The 15,363-nt window shown below is 51.7% G+C and overlaps 1 protein-coding gene across 1 annotated transcript; it reads left to right on the plus strand.

Annotated features, from left to right (window-relative positions):
• Positions 1–570: 570 nt before the first annotated feature.
• LOC133339636 (leucine-rich repeat-containing protein 7-like) lies at positions 571–13,343 on the plus strand. Its single transcript, XM_061547823.1, has 5 exons — positions 571–768; positions 3,021–3,138; positions 7,140–7,218; positions 9,196–9,285; positions 13,143–13,343. Exons 1-5 carry the CDS (start codon positions 571–573, stop codon positions 13,201–13,203), a joined length of 546 nt encoding a protein of 181 aa, XP_061403807.1. The 3' UTR covers positions 13,204–13,343.
• The last annotated feature ends 2,020 nt before the right edge of the window (positions 13,344–15,363 follow it).

Raw genomic sequence — 15,363 nt, forward strand, 5'->3', positions numbered from 1 at the left:
CAGGAAGCTTCGGATGCTGGGCGGGAGATGATGGAGATGTTGATGATGTTGATGATGACGACAGAGATGATGATAATGACAGAGATGATGACGACAGAGATGATGATGACGACAGAGATGATGACGACAGAGATGATGATGACGACAGAGATGACGACGATGATGACGTCGACGATGACGTTGCAGGCAATGGGCAGCAAGCGGCGGCTGCTGGGCGGGAAATGATGGAGATGATGATGTTGATGATGCTGATGACGACAGAGATGATGACGACAGAGATGACGACAGAGATGATGATGACGACGATGACGTTGCAGGCAATGGGCAGCAAGCTTCGGATGCTGGGCGGGAGATGATGGAGATATTGATGATGATGACGACAGAGATGCTGACGACAGACATGACGACAGAGATGCTGATGACGTCGACGATGACGTTGCAGGCAATGGGCAGCAAGCTTCGGATGCTGGGCGGGAGATGATGGAGATATTGATGATGATGACGACAGAGATGATGACGACAGACATGACGACAGAGATGCTGATGACGTCGACGATGACGTTGCAGGCAATGGGCAGCAAGCGGCGGCTGCTGGGCGGGCTGCTGTCGTGCCGCTGCCTGCGGGCGCAGCACGAGGAGGGGGGGGCGGCTTCGGTGCTCGACTTCTCGCACTGCAGCCTCGACGCGGTGCCACGCGACGTCTTCTCGTGCGAGCGCAGCCTCCTGGAGCTCTACCTGGACGCCAACCAGATCGAGGAGCTGCCCCGGGTCGGTGGCTCGCCCGCTCGCACGCAAGCTCACCCACACGCTCGTTGACTTCGCTCGCTCGCTCTCACGCACGCTCGCCCGCACGCTCACCCGCACGCTCGCTCGTTGACTTCGCTCGCTCGCTCGCTCGTGCGCCCGTTCGTTTTTTGCACTCATTGGCACGCTCGCTCGCTTGCTCGTCCGCTCGCCCCCCCGCTCGCTCACTCATTTGCCCGCTCGCTCATTTTCTTCACTCATTGGCACGCTCGCTCGCTTGCTCGCCCACCCGCTCGATCGCTCGCTCACCGGCTCGCCCGCCCGCCCGCTCGCCTCGCCCATTTGCCCGCTCGCTCATTTTCTTCACTCATTGGCACGCTCGCTCGCTCGCTCGCTCGCTTGCTCGCCCGCCCACTCGCTCGCTCACCGGCTCGCCCCCCCCGCTCACTCCCTCATTTGCTCGGTCGCTCATTTTCTTCACTCATTTGCCCGCTCGCTCATTTACAACACTTCAAGGCCGAAATTATAATAGATATTGGGACACACACATCCCCCCCCTTCCCCCAATTTTCAAATATGCTCAAAATGTCCCTCCAATATATTGCTAATAAATAGATTTAAAAAAAAATGCTATGCTGTGTAAATAAAAACAACAATTTGCTAAACCTTGGCCACAATATCTGGACTTGTCTTCATATAAAGCAATGCATAGGTTTCTGTTGATATGATTGCGGTCATGGTTGTACTTTATCAATCCCTAATCTCAAACATTACATACAATGAAGCAAGAAATGGTAAAAAAAAAAGTAAAAGCAGAGCATTGTAATACGAAACACTATTAGACATTATTGTTAAAAATAAATGAAAAGTCCATCCCATGTGTTGGTGAATTTTTTAATATTTTAGGCAGGAAATTAGTTTTAAAATTTAGATTTTTTCTGGGGGGACGGGGACCCCAGAGCCACTGAAAGATCTGGTCCCCCCCAATGTTGACTCAATGGCTACGGCCTCGCTTCACTCGCTCGTTCGACCTCTCACTCGCTCGCTCGTCCTCTCACTCGCTCGCTCGATCGCCCACTCGCTCATTTTTTCCGCTCACTCGCTCATTCCCTGACTCGCACACTCGCACGCTCACTCAGAGAGTGGACGACTCGGAGAGAGAGAGAGTGAACGACTCAGAGAGAGGGAGTGGATGACTCGAAGAGATAGTGGACGACTCAGAGATAGAGTGGACAACTTAGAGAGAGAGAGAGGATGACTCAGAGAGAGAGAGAGTGGACGACTCAGAGAGAGAGAGGACGACTCAGAGAGAGAGAGAGGACGACTCAGAGAGAGAGAGAGAGAGTGGACGACTCAGAGAGAGAGAGTGGATGACTCAGAGAGAGTGGACGACTCAGAGAGAGAGAGGACGACTCAGAGAGAGAGAGAGTGGACGACTCAGAGAGAGAGAGGGCGACTCAGGGAGAGGGAGTGGATGACTCGAAGAGATAGTGGACGACTCAGAGATAGAGTGGACGACTCGAAGAGAGAGTGGACGACTCAGAGATAGAGTGGACGACTTAGAGAGAGAGAGAGAGAGGATGACTCAGAGAGAGAGTGGATGCCTCAGAGAGAGTGGACGACTCAGCGAGAGAGAGTGGACGACTCAGAGAGAGAGAGTGGACGACTCAGAGAGAGAGAATGGACGACTCAGAGAGAGAGAGTGGATGGCTTGTAGTGACGCGCGCCGCATGTCTGTACGTCTGTCTGTACGTCTGTCTGTCTGTCTGTACGTCTGTCTGTAAGTCTGTCTGTACGCTTGTCTGTACGTCTGTCTGTACGTCTGTCTGTACGTCTGTCTGTCTGTCTGTACGTCTGTCTGTACGTCTGTCTGTACGTCTGTCTGTACGCTTGTCTGTACGTCTGTCTGTACGTTTGTCTGTACGTCTGTCTGTACGTCTGTACGTCTGTCTGTACGTCTGTACGTCTGTCTGTACGTCTGTACGTCTGTCTGTACATCTGTCTGTACGTCTGTCTGTACGTCTGTCTGTACATCTGTCTGTACGTCTGTCTGTACGTCTGTACGTCTGTCTGTACGTCTGTCTGTACGTCTGTCTGTACGTCTGTCTGTACGTCTGTACGTCTGTCTGTACGTCTGTACGTCTGTCTGTACGTTTGTCTGTACGTCTGTCTGTACATCTGTACGTCTGTCTGTACATCTGTCTGTACGTCTGTACGTCTGTCTCTACGTCTGTCTGTCTGTCTGCTGCTGCTGCTGGTGCCGCTACTTCCCACAGCAACTGTTCAGCTGCCAGGCCCTGCGCAAGCTGAGCGTGCCGGACAACGACCTCTCGTCCCTCCCGCCTGCCATCGCCGGACTCAGCAACCTGCGGGAGTTGGACATCAGCAAGAACGGTGGGGCAACGTGGGTGGGGCATTGTGGGTGGGGCATCGTGGGTGGGGTATAGTGGGTGGGGCAACGTGGGTGGGGCATTGTGGGTGGGGTGTTGTAGGTGGGGCATAGTGGGTGGGGCATCGTGGGTGGGGCATAGTGGGCGGGGTATCGTGGGCGGGCATTGTGGGTGGGGTATTGTGGGTGGGGCATTGTGGGTGGGGCATTGTGGGGGGGGGCATTGTGGGGGGGCATTGTGGGTGGGGCATTGTGGGTGGGGTATTGTGGGTGCGGCGTTGCGACGGGCCAGGTGCCCGCTCGCCTTGTGCCTCACAGGGCGAGCTGCCACTGGGGGTGCCCTAGGCGAGCCCACAAATTGAAACTATAAACTATTTGACTATCTTCTATTTTACACGCTTTTATTTAACTCACTCTGTCTGTTGTATCCTCAACTCTGTCTGTTGTCGTAGTCCTCAAATCTTGTAACTCGATTTTAAGCTACTTTCCAATGTCGTATCTACTGCAAACTTGGTATACGAACGTCATACTGATGACAATGCTATATTCCATCATAAAATTTAAAAAAATCTATATTTTTAAGCACTATTTTTTAGAAATTATGTTTCGGCTCGGGTCTAAATTGTCCACGCTCAACTCACGTTGGCTGAAAATCACCACGGCACCTTACGCTGTGGCAAGCTTCGGGGCCACTTTCTGGAGTCGTGGAGTTCTGCCATTACTAGTGCGGTACATTTCATTAAAGCGTGTTTTTAAAAAAAGTTTGATTAAATATTAATTATTTTTTACCAGGTAAGGCCCCACTGAGCTTATGGAGCATTTTTTCCAGAGAAGCGAACCGCCCATCACTTGATGATGGCTCGCTACGAAGTGGCTTGTCGTCATCAAGTGAATATTTATAGCAGTGGCCGCATATCTTCTTGGTTCTTTCGGTAAAGTCACGTAGAAGGGAAGTAATAAAATAATAAAAATAAAACAGAATACAATAATTCTCACGACGTTTCGGCCACAACGCAAGCAGCCGTCCTCAGGTGAAGACCAGGTCTGTCGGGAAGACAGCGTCTGGTCTTCACCTGAGGACGGCTGCTTGCGTTGTGGCCGAAACGTCGTGAGAATTATTGTATTATGTTTTATTTTTATTATTTTATTACTTCCCTTCTACGTGACTTTACCGAAAGAACCAAGAAGATGAATCCCTGCCGTCACAAAAGCTTTAAATCGAAAAGTAGCCACATACTCTGAGCGCGCGATTCTAAATGTGGAGGCGAAAAAACCGGAGGATTGGGAGAAAAATCCACGCGACCACGGGGAGAGAGAGAGACACCGCAAACTCCAAATATACAGCAGCAGGCATCGTCAGAGTCTGAATCGAATCCGCTGACTTCCTGTATACCGGGCGAGGTAGCTAACATCTCACAGGGTCTGGGATCGAACCCACGACCTTCTGCGTACCAGGCGAGGTAGTTAACATCTCGTAGGGTCTGGGATCTACGATTTCCTGTATACCAGGTGAGGTAGCTAACATCTCACAGGATCTGGGATCGAACTCACGACCTCCTGCGTACCAGGCGAGGTAGTTAACATCTCGTAGGGTCTGGGATCGAACCCACGACCTCCTGGGTACCAGGCGAGGTAGTTAACATCTCATCAGGGTCTGGAATCTACGATCTCCTGTGTACCAGGCGAGGTAGTTAACATCTCAAAGGGTCTGGGATCGAATCTACGATCTCCTGTACACCAGGCGAGGTAGTTAACATCTCACAGGGTCTGAGATCGAACCCACGACCTCCTGTGTACCAGGCGAGGTAGTTAACATCTCACAGGGTCTGGGATCGAACCCACGACCTCCTGCGTACCAGGCGGGGTAGTTAACATCTCACAGGGTCTGGGATCGAATCCACGACCTCCTGCGTACCAGGCGAGGTAGTTAACATCTCGTAGGGTCTGGGATCGAACCCACGCCCTCCTGCGTACCAGGCGAGGTAGTTAACATATCGTAGGGTCTGCGATCGAATCTACGATCTCCTGTATACCAGGCGAGGTAGTTAACATATCACAGGGTCTGGGATCGAACCCACGACCTCCTGCGTCCCAGGCAAGGTAGTTAACATCTCGTAGGGTCTGGGATCGAACCCACGACCTCCTGTGTACCTGGCGAGGTAGTTAACATCTCACAGGGTCTGGGATCGAACCCACGACCTCCTGCATACCAGGGGAGGTAGTTAACATCTCGTAGGGTCTGAGATCGAACCCACGACCTCCTGTATACCAGGCGAGGTAGTTAACATCTCACAGGGTCTGGGATCGAACCCACGCCCTCCTGCGTACCAGGCGAGGTAGTTAACATCTCGTAGGGTCTGGGATCGAACCCACGAACGCCTGTGTACCAGCCGAGGTAGTTAACATCTCATCAGGTTCTGGGATCGAATCTACGACCTCCTGTACACCAGGCGAGGTGGTTAACATCTCACAGGGTCTGGGATCGAACCCACGACCTCCTGTGTACCAGGCGAAGTAGTTTACATCTCGTAGGGTCTGAGATCGAACCCACGACCTCCTGCACACCAGGCGAGGTGGTTAACATCTCGTAGGGTCTGAGATCGAACCCACGACCTCCTGTGTACCTGGCGAGGTAGTTAACATCTCATCAGGGTCTGGGATCTACGATTTCCTGTATACCAGGTGAGGTAGCTAACATCTCATCAGGGTCTGGGATTGAATCTACGACCTCCTGTACACCAGGCGAGGTTGTTAACATCTAATCAGGGTTTGGGATCGAATCTACGACCTCCTGTGTACCAGGCGAGGTAGTTAACATCTCACAGGGTCTGGGATCGAACCCACGACCTCCTGCACACCAGGCGAGGTAGTTAACATCTCGTAGGGTCTGAGATCGAACCCACGACCTCCTGCACACCAGGCGAGGTAGTTAACATCTCATCAAGGTCTGGGATCGAACCCACTACCTCCTGCGTACCAGGCGAGGTAGTTAACATCTCACAGGGTCTGGGATCGAATCCACGACCTCCTGCGTACCAGGCGAGGTTGTTAACATCTCGTAGGGTCTGGAATCGAACCCACGACCTCCTGCGTACCAGGCGAGGTAGTTAACATCTCGTAGGGTCTGGGATCGAATCCACGACCTCCTGCGTACCAGGCGAGGTAGTTAACATCTCATCAGGGTCTGGGATCGAACCCACGACCTCCTGTGTACCAGGCGAGGTAGCTAACATCTCACAGGGTCTGGGATCGAACCCACGACCTCCTGTGTACCAGGCGAGGTAGTTAACATCTCACAGGGTCTGGGATCGAACCCACGACCTCCTGTGTACCAGGCGAGGTAGTTAACATCTCGTAGGGTCTGGGATCGAACCCACGACCTCCTGCGTACCAGGCGAGGCAGTTAACATCTCATCAGGGTCTGGGATCGAATCTACGATCTCCTGCGTACCAGGCGAGGTAGTTAACATCTCACAGGGTCTGGGATCGAACCCACGCCCTCCTGTACACCAGGCGAGGTAGTTAACATCTCACAGGGTCTGGGATCGAACCCACGACCTTCTGTACACCAGGCGAGGTAGTTAACATCTCACAGGGTCTGGGATCGAACCCACGACCTCCTGCGTACCAGCCAAGGTAGTTTACATCTCGTAGGGTCTGGGATCGAACCCACGACCTCCTGTGTACCAGGCGAGGTAGTTAACATCTCGTAGGGTCTGGGATCGAACCCACGACCTCCTGTGTACCAGGCGAGGTAGTTAACATCTCGCCACCGTGGCGACCCAACCACTGTGCATAGTAACAACTGCAGCCCCCCGACTGGCAGACTGATGCCCGCTCGTTAGCAAGGTGCCGGGTCGCCACGCAGAGACAGCTGCCGATGGGGGCGCCCTTCGAATGTTTGCGATGAGATGTGGCGTAAGGTGTTCTGTTCGCTACCAGCACTTGCCCCAGCAGCCTGCTGCGGCTATAATCGGGGCGGGGATCTTTGTCTTTGCGCACCCAGGCATTCAAGAATTCCCGGAGAACATCCGCTGTTGCAAGTGCCTGTCTGTGTTAGAAGCGAGCGTGAACCCCATTAGCAAGTGAGTTCACACACACACGCACGCACACATGCGCACGCACACACACACGCACTCACACACACACGCATTCACACTAGCACACGCACACTAGCACACGCACACACGCATGCATGCACTAACACACGCGCACACACATGCACTGGCACACACGCACGCTCACACGCACACACGCATGACTTCGAACACGCTCACGTGCATGCACTCGCACACACGCACTTGCACACACGCGTACACGCGCACACGTACACACACGCACAAACACACACTACCACACGCACACACACACACGCACACACGCGCATGCACTAGCACACGCACTCACGCACTAGCACATGCGCGCACACACGTGCACTCGAATACACGCATGCACTCACACACACGCACATGCTCGCACACACACGTGTACTCACATACGCACGCAGTCGCACACACGCGCATCCACGCACTCTCACACACGTGCACGCGCACACGCGCACACATACACCCTGGTTAGCGCTACGCCGCACTAAGAACCCGGCCACCCGAGTTCGATTCCCGCTCACGGCCAACACCAGTCACGATTATTTTAACTGGTCCTGGTGCCTCCCCTAGGTCGACTCAGCTTCAAATGGGTACTTGGTGCGGTGTAGTAAACATCGCCACTGGGGGAGACAAAGGCGGTCGAGCGGGCGTGGTGCTATGCATAATGTCTGTTAATTGCCATACAAACAACGCAACCGGCAATGGATACCCATAGTCATTGCTATGCATTCGTTAATCTCCCCACCGCCACTTCGCACAGGAAGTGCTCACAAGTGACGTCAACACATCTACCCCTCTATCTAAGGAAGGAATCGGGAGGATTTCTCCACTAATCTGGCTGTCGCCTGATGAAGCCGGTTGCCAATTGCCGGCGAAAACGTCGTGCTCAGATTGTAAATGTTGCGGCTTCGCTCTCCAACACACAATCTCGATTTAAAGCTTTCGTGACTGCAGGGATTCATCTTCTTGGTTCTTTCGGTAAAGTCACGTAGAAGGGAAGTAATTAAATAATAAAAATATAACATAATAATATAATATAATAATATAATAAATAAAACATAATAAAATAATAATATAATACAATGTTTATTATGTTTTCTTTTTATTATTTTATTACTTCCCTTCTACGTGACTTTACAGAAAGAACCAAGAAGAACACACGGTCTGTGTGCCGCTGTGCTCGTCACGAATTGACCACGTCCTGTTCACGTGACAAACCCATTGCTGATTGGCTGCGTCGGGTGGCGGCGGGTTTAACGGCACAATTATATGATCACGTGATCTAAACCCCCCCCCAAAACAACCTGTATTATGGATGATGTTGGCCGTGAGAGTCCTGCTACGTGGTAAGCAGTGGCGGCTCCTGCAAAATCTCTCAGGGGGGGCAAATGTCTGGATGATTGATAAGGATAAGGTCCACCCATGCAATGGATAAAATGACAGCTTAAGCATGTAAAGGCAACTTCACTTCTTTAATATTGATGAAAAATAAAGTGACTCTTACAATACATCTTGTTTGTTTCTATACTCACTATTAATACAATCCACTCAAGTTTATTTTATTAAAGATTCCACTAGGTGGCCACAATTATATTGTTGGATGAAACGTGCTTACGTATGATGACGTAAGCACGTATGATGACGTAAGCACGTTAGGGCGAGCCCTCCCGGAAGCCATAGAGAATGCATTGCAACGCCCGCCGTTCGAAAAAAACATCTTTGAATGTAAGTCTATGGGGCAAATCGGAGCGATTCTCAGCCGGAGTGAAATCGCCCAAAAAGAGGCGGTACTCCACAGAACGTAGCATGACGCTGATTGGACTATATCCAGAGGCACAGTGACGGCTAGCGTGACTCTGTGGTTGAATGACATTGGTGGTGCGTCGCCCAATCGCCCTAATGAAGAAACCGCCCCTGCTGGTAAGTGTTACGGAGGACCTCTGTCTCTGTGTGCAGGTTGCCAGAAGGGTTCACTCAGCTCCTAAACCTGACCCAGCTCTATCTGAATGATGCCTTCCTCGAAGCGCTGCCCGGCAACTTTGGCAGGTAAACACGCACACGCACGCACACACGCGCGCGCACGCACACACACGCACACACGCGCACGCACGCACACACGCGCGCGCACGCACACGCACAAAGATAAAGACCCCCCGTATAGCCTGAACAGACTGTAGGGGCAAGTGCTGTTAGCGAGCACCTATGAAGGCCGGAACGGTACACGAGGGGGTGGGTGGCCAGCACCACGCACATGCACACACACACACACGCACATGCACACACGCGCACACACACACACGCACACACGCACACGCGCACACACACACGCACTGCACACGCACACACACGCACACACACACACACATAACAAAGATAAAGATCCCCCCATCCCCGTGTAGCCTACGCAGACTGTCGGGGCAAGTGCTGTTAGCGAGCATCGAGCAACCTATGAAGGCCGGCACTGTGGCACACGGGGGGGGGGGGGGGGTGGCCAGCACCACGCCTGACCGCCTTTGTCTCCCTCAGTGGCGATGTTTACTAAATGCCAGCTACTCATTTGAGGCCCAGTCGACGTAGGTGAGGCCCAGATCCGGGTCGGACAATAGTCACCGGTGTTGGCCGTGAGCGGGAATCGAACTCGGGTTACCGATCACACTTAAACAGAAATACAAAGGTCTCCCGTACAGCCTTAACAGGCTGCTGGGGCAAGTGCTGTTCGCGAGTGGCACCTATGAAGGCCTGCACGGCAGATGGGGGAGTGGGTGGCTAGTAACCGCCTTTGTCTCCCCCGGTGGCGATGTTTGCTACACCACCGCACCAGGTACGCATTGAGGCCGAGTCGACCTAGGGTGAGGACCAGATCCCTGTGAAACAATCGTCACCGGTGTTGGCCGTGAGCGGGAATCGAACTCGGCACGCACGCCAGCGATCACCATTTCCCGATATAGACCGTGCAACCGAGAGCCGCGTTGTTCTTTCCCAGAATAAACCGTGGTCTTGACGAGACGTGATGGGGAGAGCGGAGGGTGAGAGAGAGAGTGAGCGAGAGAGTGAGCGAGAGAGTGAGCGAGAGAGTGAGCGAAAGAGTGAGCGAGAGAGTGAGCGAGAGAGTGAGCGAGAGAGTGAGCGAGAGAATGAGCGAAAGAGTGACCGAGAGAGTGAGCGAAAGAGTGAGCGAGAGAGTGAGCGAGAGAGTGAGCGAGAGAGTGAGCGAAAGAGTGAGCGAGAGAGTGAGCGAGAGAGTGAGCGAGAGAGAGAGCGAGAGAGTGAGCGAGCGAGAGAGTGAGCGAGAAGTGAGCGAGAGAGTGAGCGAGAGAGTGAGCGAAAGAGTGAGCAAGAGAGTGAGCGAGCGAGAGAGCGAGCGAGTGAGCGAGCGAGAGAGCGATGCGAGAGAGCGAGCGAGAAGTGAGCGAGAGAGTGAGCGAGAGGAGCGAGCGAGCGATGAGAGCGAGCGAGAGAGTGACCGAGAGAGTGAGCGAGAGGTGGGAAGTTACATAAAGCAAAGTTATAAAAAAAAATTACGAAATGATGAACGAAGCAAAGTGCCGACTACACCGAGCATCTTCTTGTTTCCACTGATCGTAAAAAAGAGAGAGAGAGAGAGATGTAGCCAGAGAGAGAGAGAGAGCAGGAGTGGTGGGTGGTTGGAGAGTGGGGGAGAGAGAGAGTCTAAGCATACAGAGAGACATTGAGACGTGAGATAGAAGAGAGAGAGACAGGAGGAGAGATCGTGTAATTGTTCAGACAGACTTTTGACTTCCAAACAACTTTTATTGCCGCCAGCAGCAAAAGCACTGGAGGCGATTTCGATACGAAACACAAAAAGTCACCAGCAACACAAATGAAAATAAACGCTACAAATCCACGCGCTGTCATGGCGCTAAAAGCCCCGCGCACAACACGAAAGAAAAGTCACGTGGTGGTGGTTGTGGTGGTGGTTGTAGTGATGGTGGTAGTGGTTGTGGTGGTGGTTGTAGTGGTGGTGGTGGTTGTGGTGGTTGTGGTGGTGGTGGTGGTGATGATTGTGGTGGTGGTGGTTGTGGTGGTGGCTGTGGTCATCGCGCACGCCACGGTGACGAGTGAGCGCTTCAGAAGGTGAACACCACGAGGTGCCGTCCACGCTGGTACAGAGAGGGGCTTGTCCGGCTCCCCAGCGTTCAAAGAAGACGCGAGATTCTTCTCGCGTGTAAACTACACGCACATTGCTTGCCACAAGTGAACCCACAATGCATTGGTGATCTCGTCGAGGAGCACGAAAACGTCATCACGCCAACTCCGATTATGCTCGCAGCAACAGCAGCGGTTTTTGGCTAAGCCATCGAACAAATACGGGGGTCGCCGCATTATCGCGCGGCACGTTCGGATGCGCTTCTGCGGCCGTCTGGAACGCTCTTCCTTCCGACGTTAGGAAGCCACCGGAGCTACGCAACTTTAAAATCACCATCCAGATTTGAACCTTTTGATTTTTTAATCCTGACCAATCGTCTTTGAGGCCTCCCTGCACCAATCAGAGGGCTTGGTTGAAACTTACAAAACTAACAAAACTTACGAAACTAACGAAACTAAAAAAACTAGTGAAGCTGACGAAACGAACGACGCTAACAAAACTAGCGAAACTAAAAAACTTACAAAACTGACGAAACTGACGAAAATAACGAAACTTATAAAACGAATGAAACGAATGAAACTAACACAATTAACGAAATTAACGCAACTAACGATACTCGCACTACTAACGCATCTAACGAAACTCACGAAACTACCGAAAGTAACGCAACTAACGTAACTAATGAAACTAATGAAACTAACGCTACTAACACACCTAACGAAACTCACGAAACTACCGAAAGTAACACAATTAACGCAACTAACGAAACTCATGAAACTAACAAAAAAACTAACAACACTTGCGAAACTCACGAAACAAACGAATCTAATAAAAATAACAAAACCTACAACGCGAATGAACTAACGAAACTAACAAAATGAACTAAACAAAAACTAGGGTGGAGCGGCAGTGCAGCGGCTAGCGCTACGCTGCGCTACGAACCCGGCGACCCGAGTTCCATTCCCGCTCACGGCCACCAACGCCACCGGTGACGATTATCTGAACCGGTCCTGCGCCTCCCCTAGGTCGATTCGGCCTCAAATGAGTACCTGGTGCGGTGTGTAGTAAACATCGCCACTGGGGAGACAAAGGTGGTCACAGCCGTGGTGCTGGCCACCCACCCCCTCTTGTGTCGTGCCGTCCTTCATAGGTACTACTCGCTGACAGCACTTGCCCCACAAGTCTGTTCAGGCTATACGGGGGATCTTTACTGGTGTACGTGTGTGTGTTTACTGGTGTACGTGTGTGTGTTTACTGGTGTACGTGTGTGTGTGTACATTTACTGGTGTATGTATCTGTGTGTGTGTTCACTGGTGTACGTGCGTGTGGTTTACTGGTGTACGTGTGTGTGTGTACATTTACTGGTGTATGTATCTGTGTGTGTGTTCACTGGTGTACGTGCGTGTGTGTTTACTGGTGTACGTGTGTGTGTGTACATTTACTGGTGTATGTATTGTGTGTGTGTTCACTGGTGTACGTGCGTGTGTGTTTACTGGTGTACGTGTGTGTGTGTACATTTACTGGTGTATGTATTTGTGTGTGTGTTCACTGGTGCACGTGCGTGTGTGTTTACTGGTGTACGTGTGTGTGTGTATATTTACTGGTGTATGTATCTGTGTGTGTGTTCACTGGTGTACGTGCGTGTGTGTTTACTGGTGTACGTGTGTGTGTGTACATTTACTGGTGTATGTATCTGTGTGTGTGTTTACTTGTGTATGTGCGTGTTTATTTACCGGTGTACGTACGTGTGTGTGTGTGTGTGTTTTTACCGGTGTATGTATCTGTGTGTGTGCAGGCTGGCCAAATTACAGATCTTGGAGCTAAGGGAAAATCACCTTAAGACGCTACCCAAGTAAGACACGCCGTCACGCTGACACACAGACAGACATACACACGCCTTCACTACATAGACACGCACACACACATGCACAGACAAACTAAGGAACACACAAACAAGACAAAGATGCCCCTGACAGCCTTTGGGGATTCCTGGGGCAAGTGCTTGTGTGGCGATGTTTTTGCACACCTCAACGAAAAACTCATTTAAGGCTGAGTCGACCTAGGCGAGGCCCGGGAACGGTTCAGATAACCGTCACCGGTGGTGTTGGTATAGCCGCGAGCGGGAATCGAACTCGGGTCGCCGGGTTCGTAGCGCTGCGCTCACCGCTGCGCCACCGCTCAGAGAGATTCTCATCCAGATTTGAAGCTTTCGTGACTGCAAGGATTCATACTCTTAGCTCTTTCGGTAAAGTCACGTAGGTAAAACAAAATGAAATTAAAATTAATAAAAATAAAATAATAAATCACGACGTTTCGGAGGCAACACAAGCTTCCGTCATCAGGTGGGACCGTCACAGCTGAATTTGCTGCATCAAGTGAGGCAGGGATTCAAGATGCAAGAGACTAGGCTCTAAGGAAAGCTGTCTCGGGTGTGGACCAATCAACTTCAAGGACAGTGCATACATTATCAGAGTTATGTTCTTTTGTTTGTATTATGACTGCAGGTATTGCGGTCTATGCAAACATGACTTCTTGTAAAAAGGTGTCAGTTTTGTTGCCAGATAGAAGGGTAAAAAACCAATTATCATATTTTTTTACTGGCAAATGAGGTTCCAATGGTGTAAATGCTTACCCCGAGCTCTCATACTCTGATGATGCATTGTCTTTGAGTTGTGCGCCTTTTGGCGTCATCTGGTCCAACACCATGTGAGACTAGGCTCTAAGGAAAGCTGTCTCGGGTGTGGAACAATCAACTTCAAGGACAGTGCACATACATTATCAGAGTTGTGTCTTTTGTTTGCATTATGACTGCAGGTATTGCGGTCAATGCAAACATGACTCCTTGTAAAAAGGTGTCAGTTTTGTTGCCAGATAGAAGGGTAAAAAACAATTATCATGGTACTTAAGAGCTTGCATCTTTAATCCCTCCCTCACTTGATGCAGCAAATCTGGCTGTGACGGTCCCACCTGATGACGGAGACTTGTGTTGCCTCCGAAACGTCGTGATTTAATTTTTTATTTTTATTAATTTTAATTTCATTTTTACCTACATGGTGACTCTACCGAAAGAACTAAGCGTAAGCTTCTCATCCAGCAGTGGAGTGACAAAGGGGCTCCGTTGTGCGTGCCGCGCGGTGTCCGCGCGCGTGATCGTGGTGCACGGTTGGCGGGTAGGATGGCAGTCGGAGTTTAAACTAGCACGTGTGTGCGTGTTTACTACACACTCACTACTACACACTACTACACGTGTCTCTCTGTGTGTCTCTCCGTGTGTCTCTCTGTGTCTCCGTATCTCCCAACTCCCCCGTGTCTCTCTGCGTGAGTCCATGTCTCTATGTGTCTCCGTATCGTTTCGTCTCCCAAATCCCCCGTGTCTCCACGTGTCTCTCCACGCGTCTCTCCGCGTGTCTCTCCGCGTGTGTCCGTGTCTCTCTGTATCTCCGTATCTCCCAACTCCCTCGTGTCTCTCTGCGTGAGTCCATGTCTCTATGTGTCTCCGTATCGTTTCGTCTCCCAAATCTCCCGTGTCTCCACGTGTCCCTCCGCGTGTCTCTCCGTGTGAGTCCGTGTCTCTCTGTGTCTCCCTATTGTCCCGTCTCCAAACTCCTCCGTGTCTCCGCGTGTCTCTCCGCGTGTCTCTCCGCGTGAGTCCGTGTCTCTCTGTGTCTCCGTATCGTTTCGTCTCCCGACTCCCACGTGTCTCCGCGTGTCTTTCCGCGCGTCTCTCCGCGTGTCTCTCCGCGTGTCTCTCCGCGTGTCTCTCCGCGTGTCTCTCAGCGTGTCTCTTCGTGTGTCTCTCCGCGTGTCTCTCCGCGTGAGTCCGTGTCTCTCTGTCTCCCTATTGTCCCGTCTCCCGACTCCCCCGTGTCTCCGCGCGTCTCTCTGTGTGTTTCTCCGTGTCTTTCTGTGTCTCCGTATCGTTTCGTCTCCCAACTCCCCGTCTCTCCGCGTGTCTCTCCGCGTGTCTCTCTGTGTGAGTCCGTGTCTCTCTGTGTCCTTATTGTCCCATCTCCCGA

Source organism: Lethenteron reissneri, chromosome 2, assembly GCF_015708825.2.
Source record: "Lethenteron reissneri isolate LAM-NWPU_2019-01 chromosome 2, ASM1570882v1, whole genome shotgun sequence".
NCBI classification, from domain to species: domain Eukaryota; kingdom Metazoa; phylum Chordata; class Hyperoartia; order Petromyzontiformes; family Petromyzontidae; genus Lethenteron; species Lethenteron reissneri.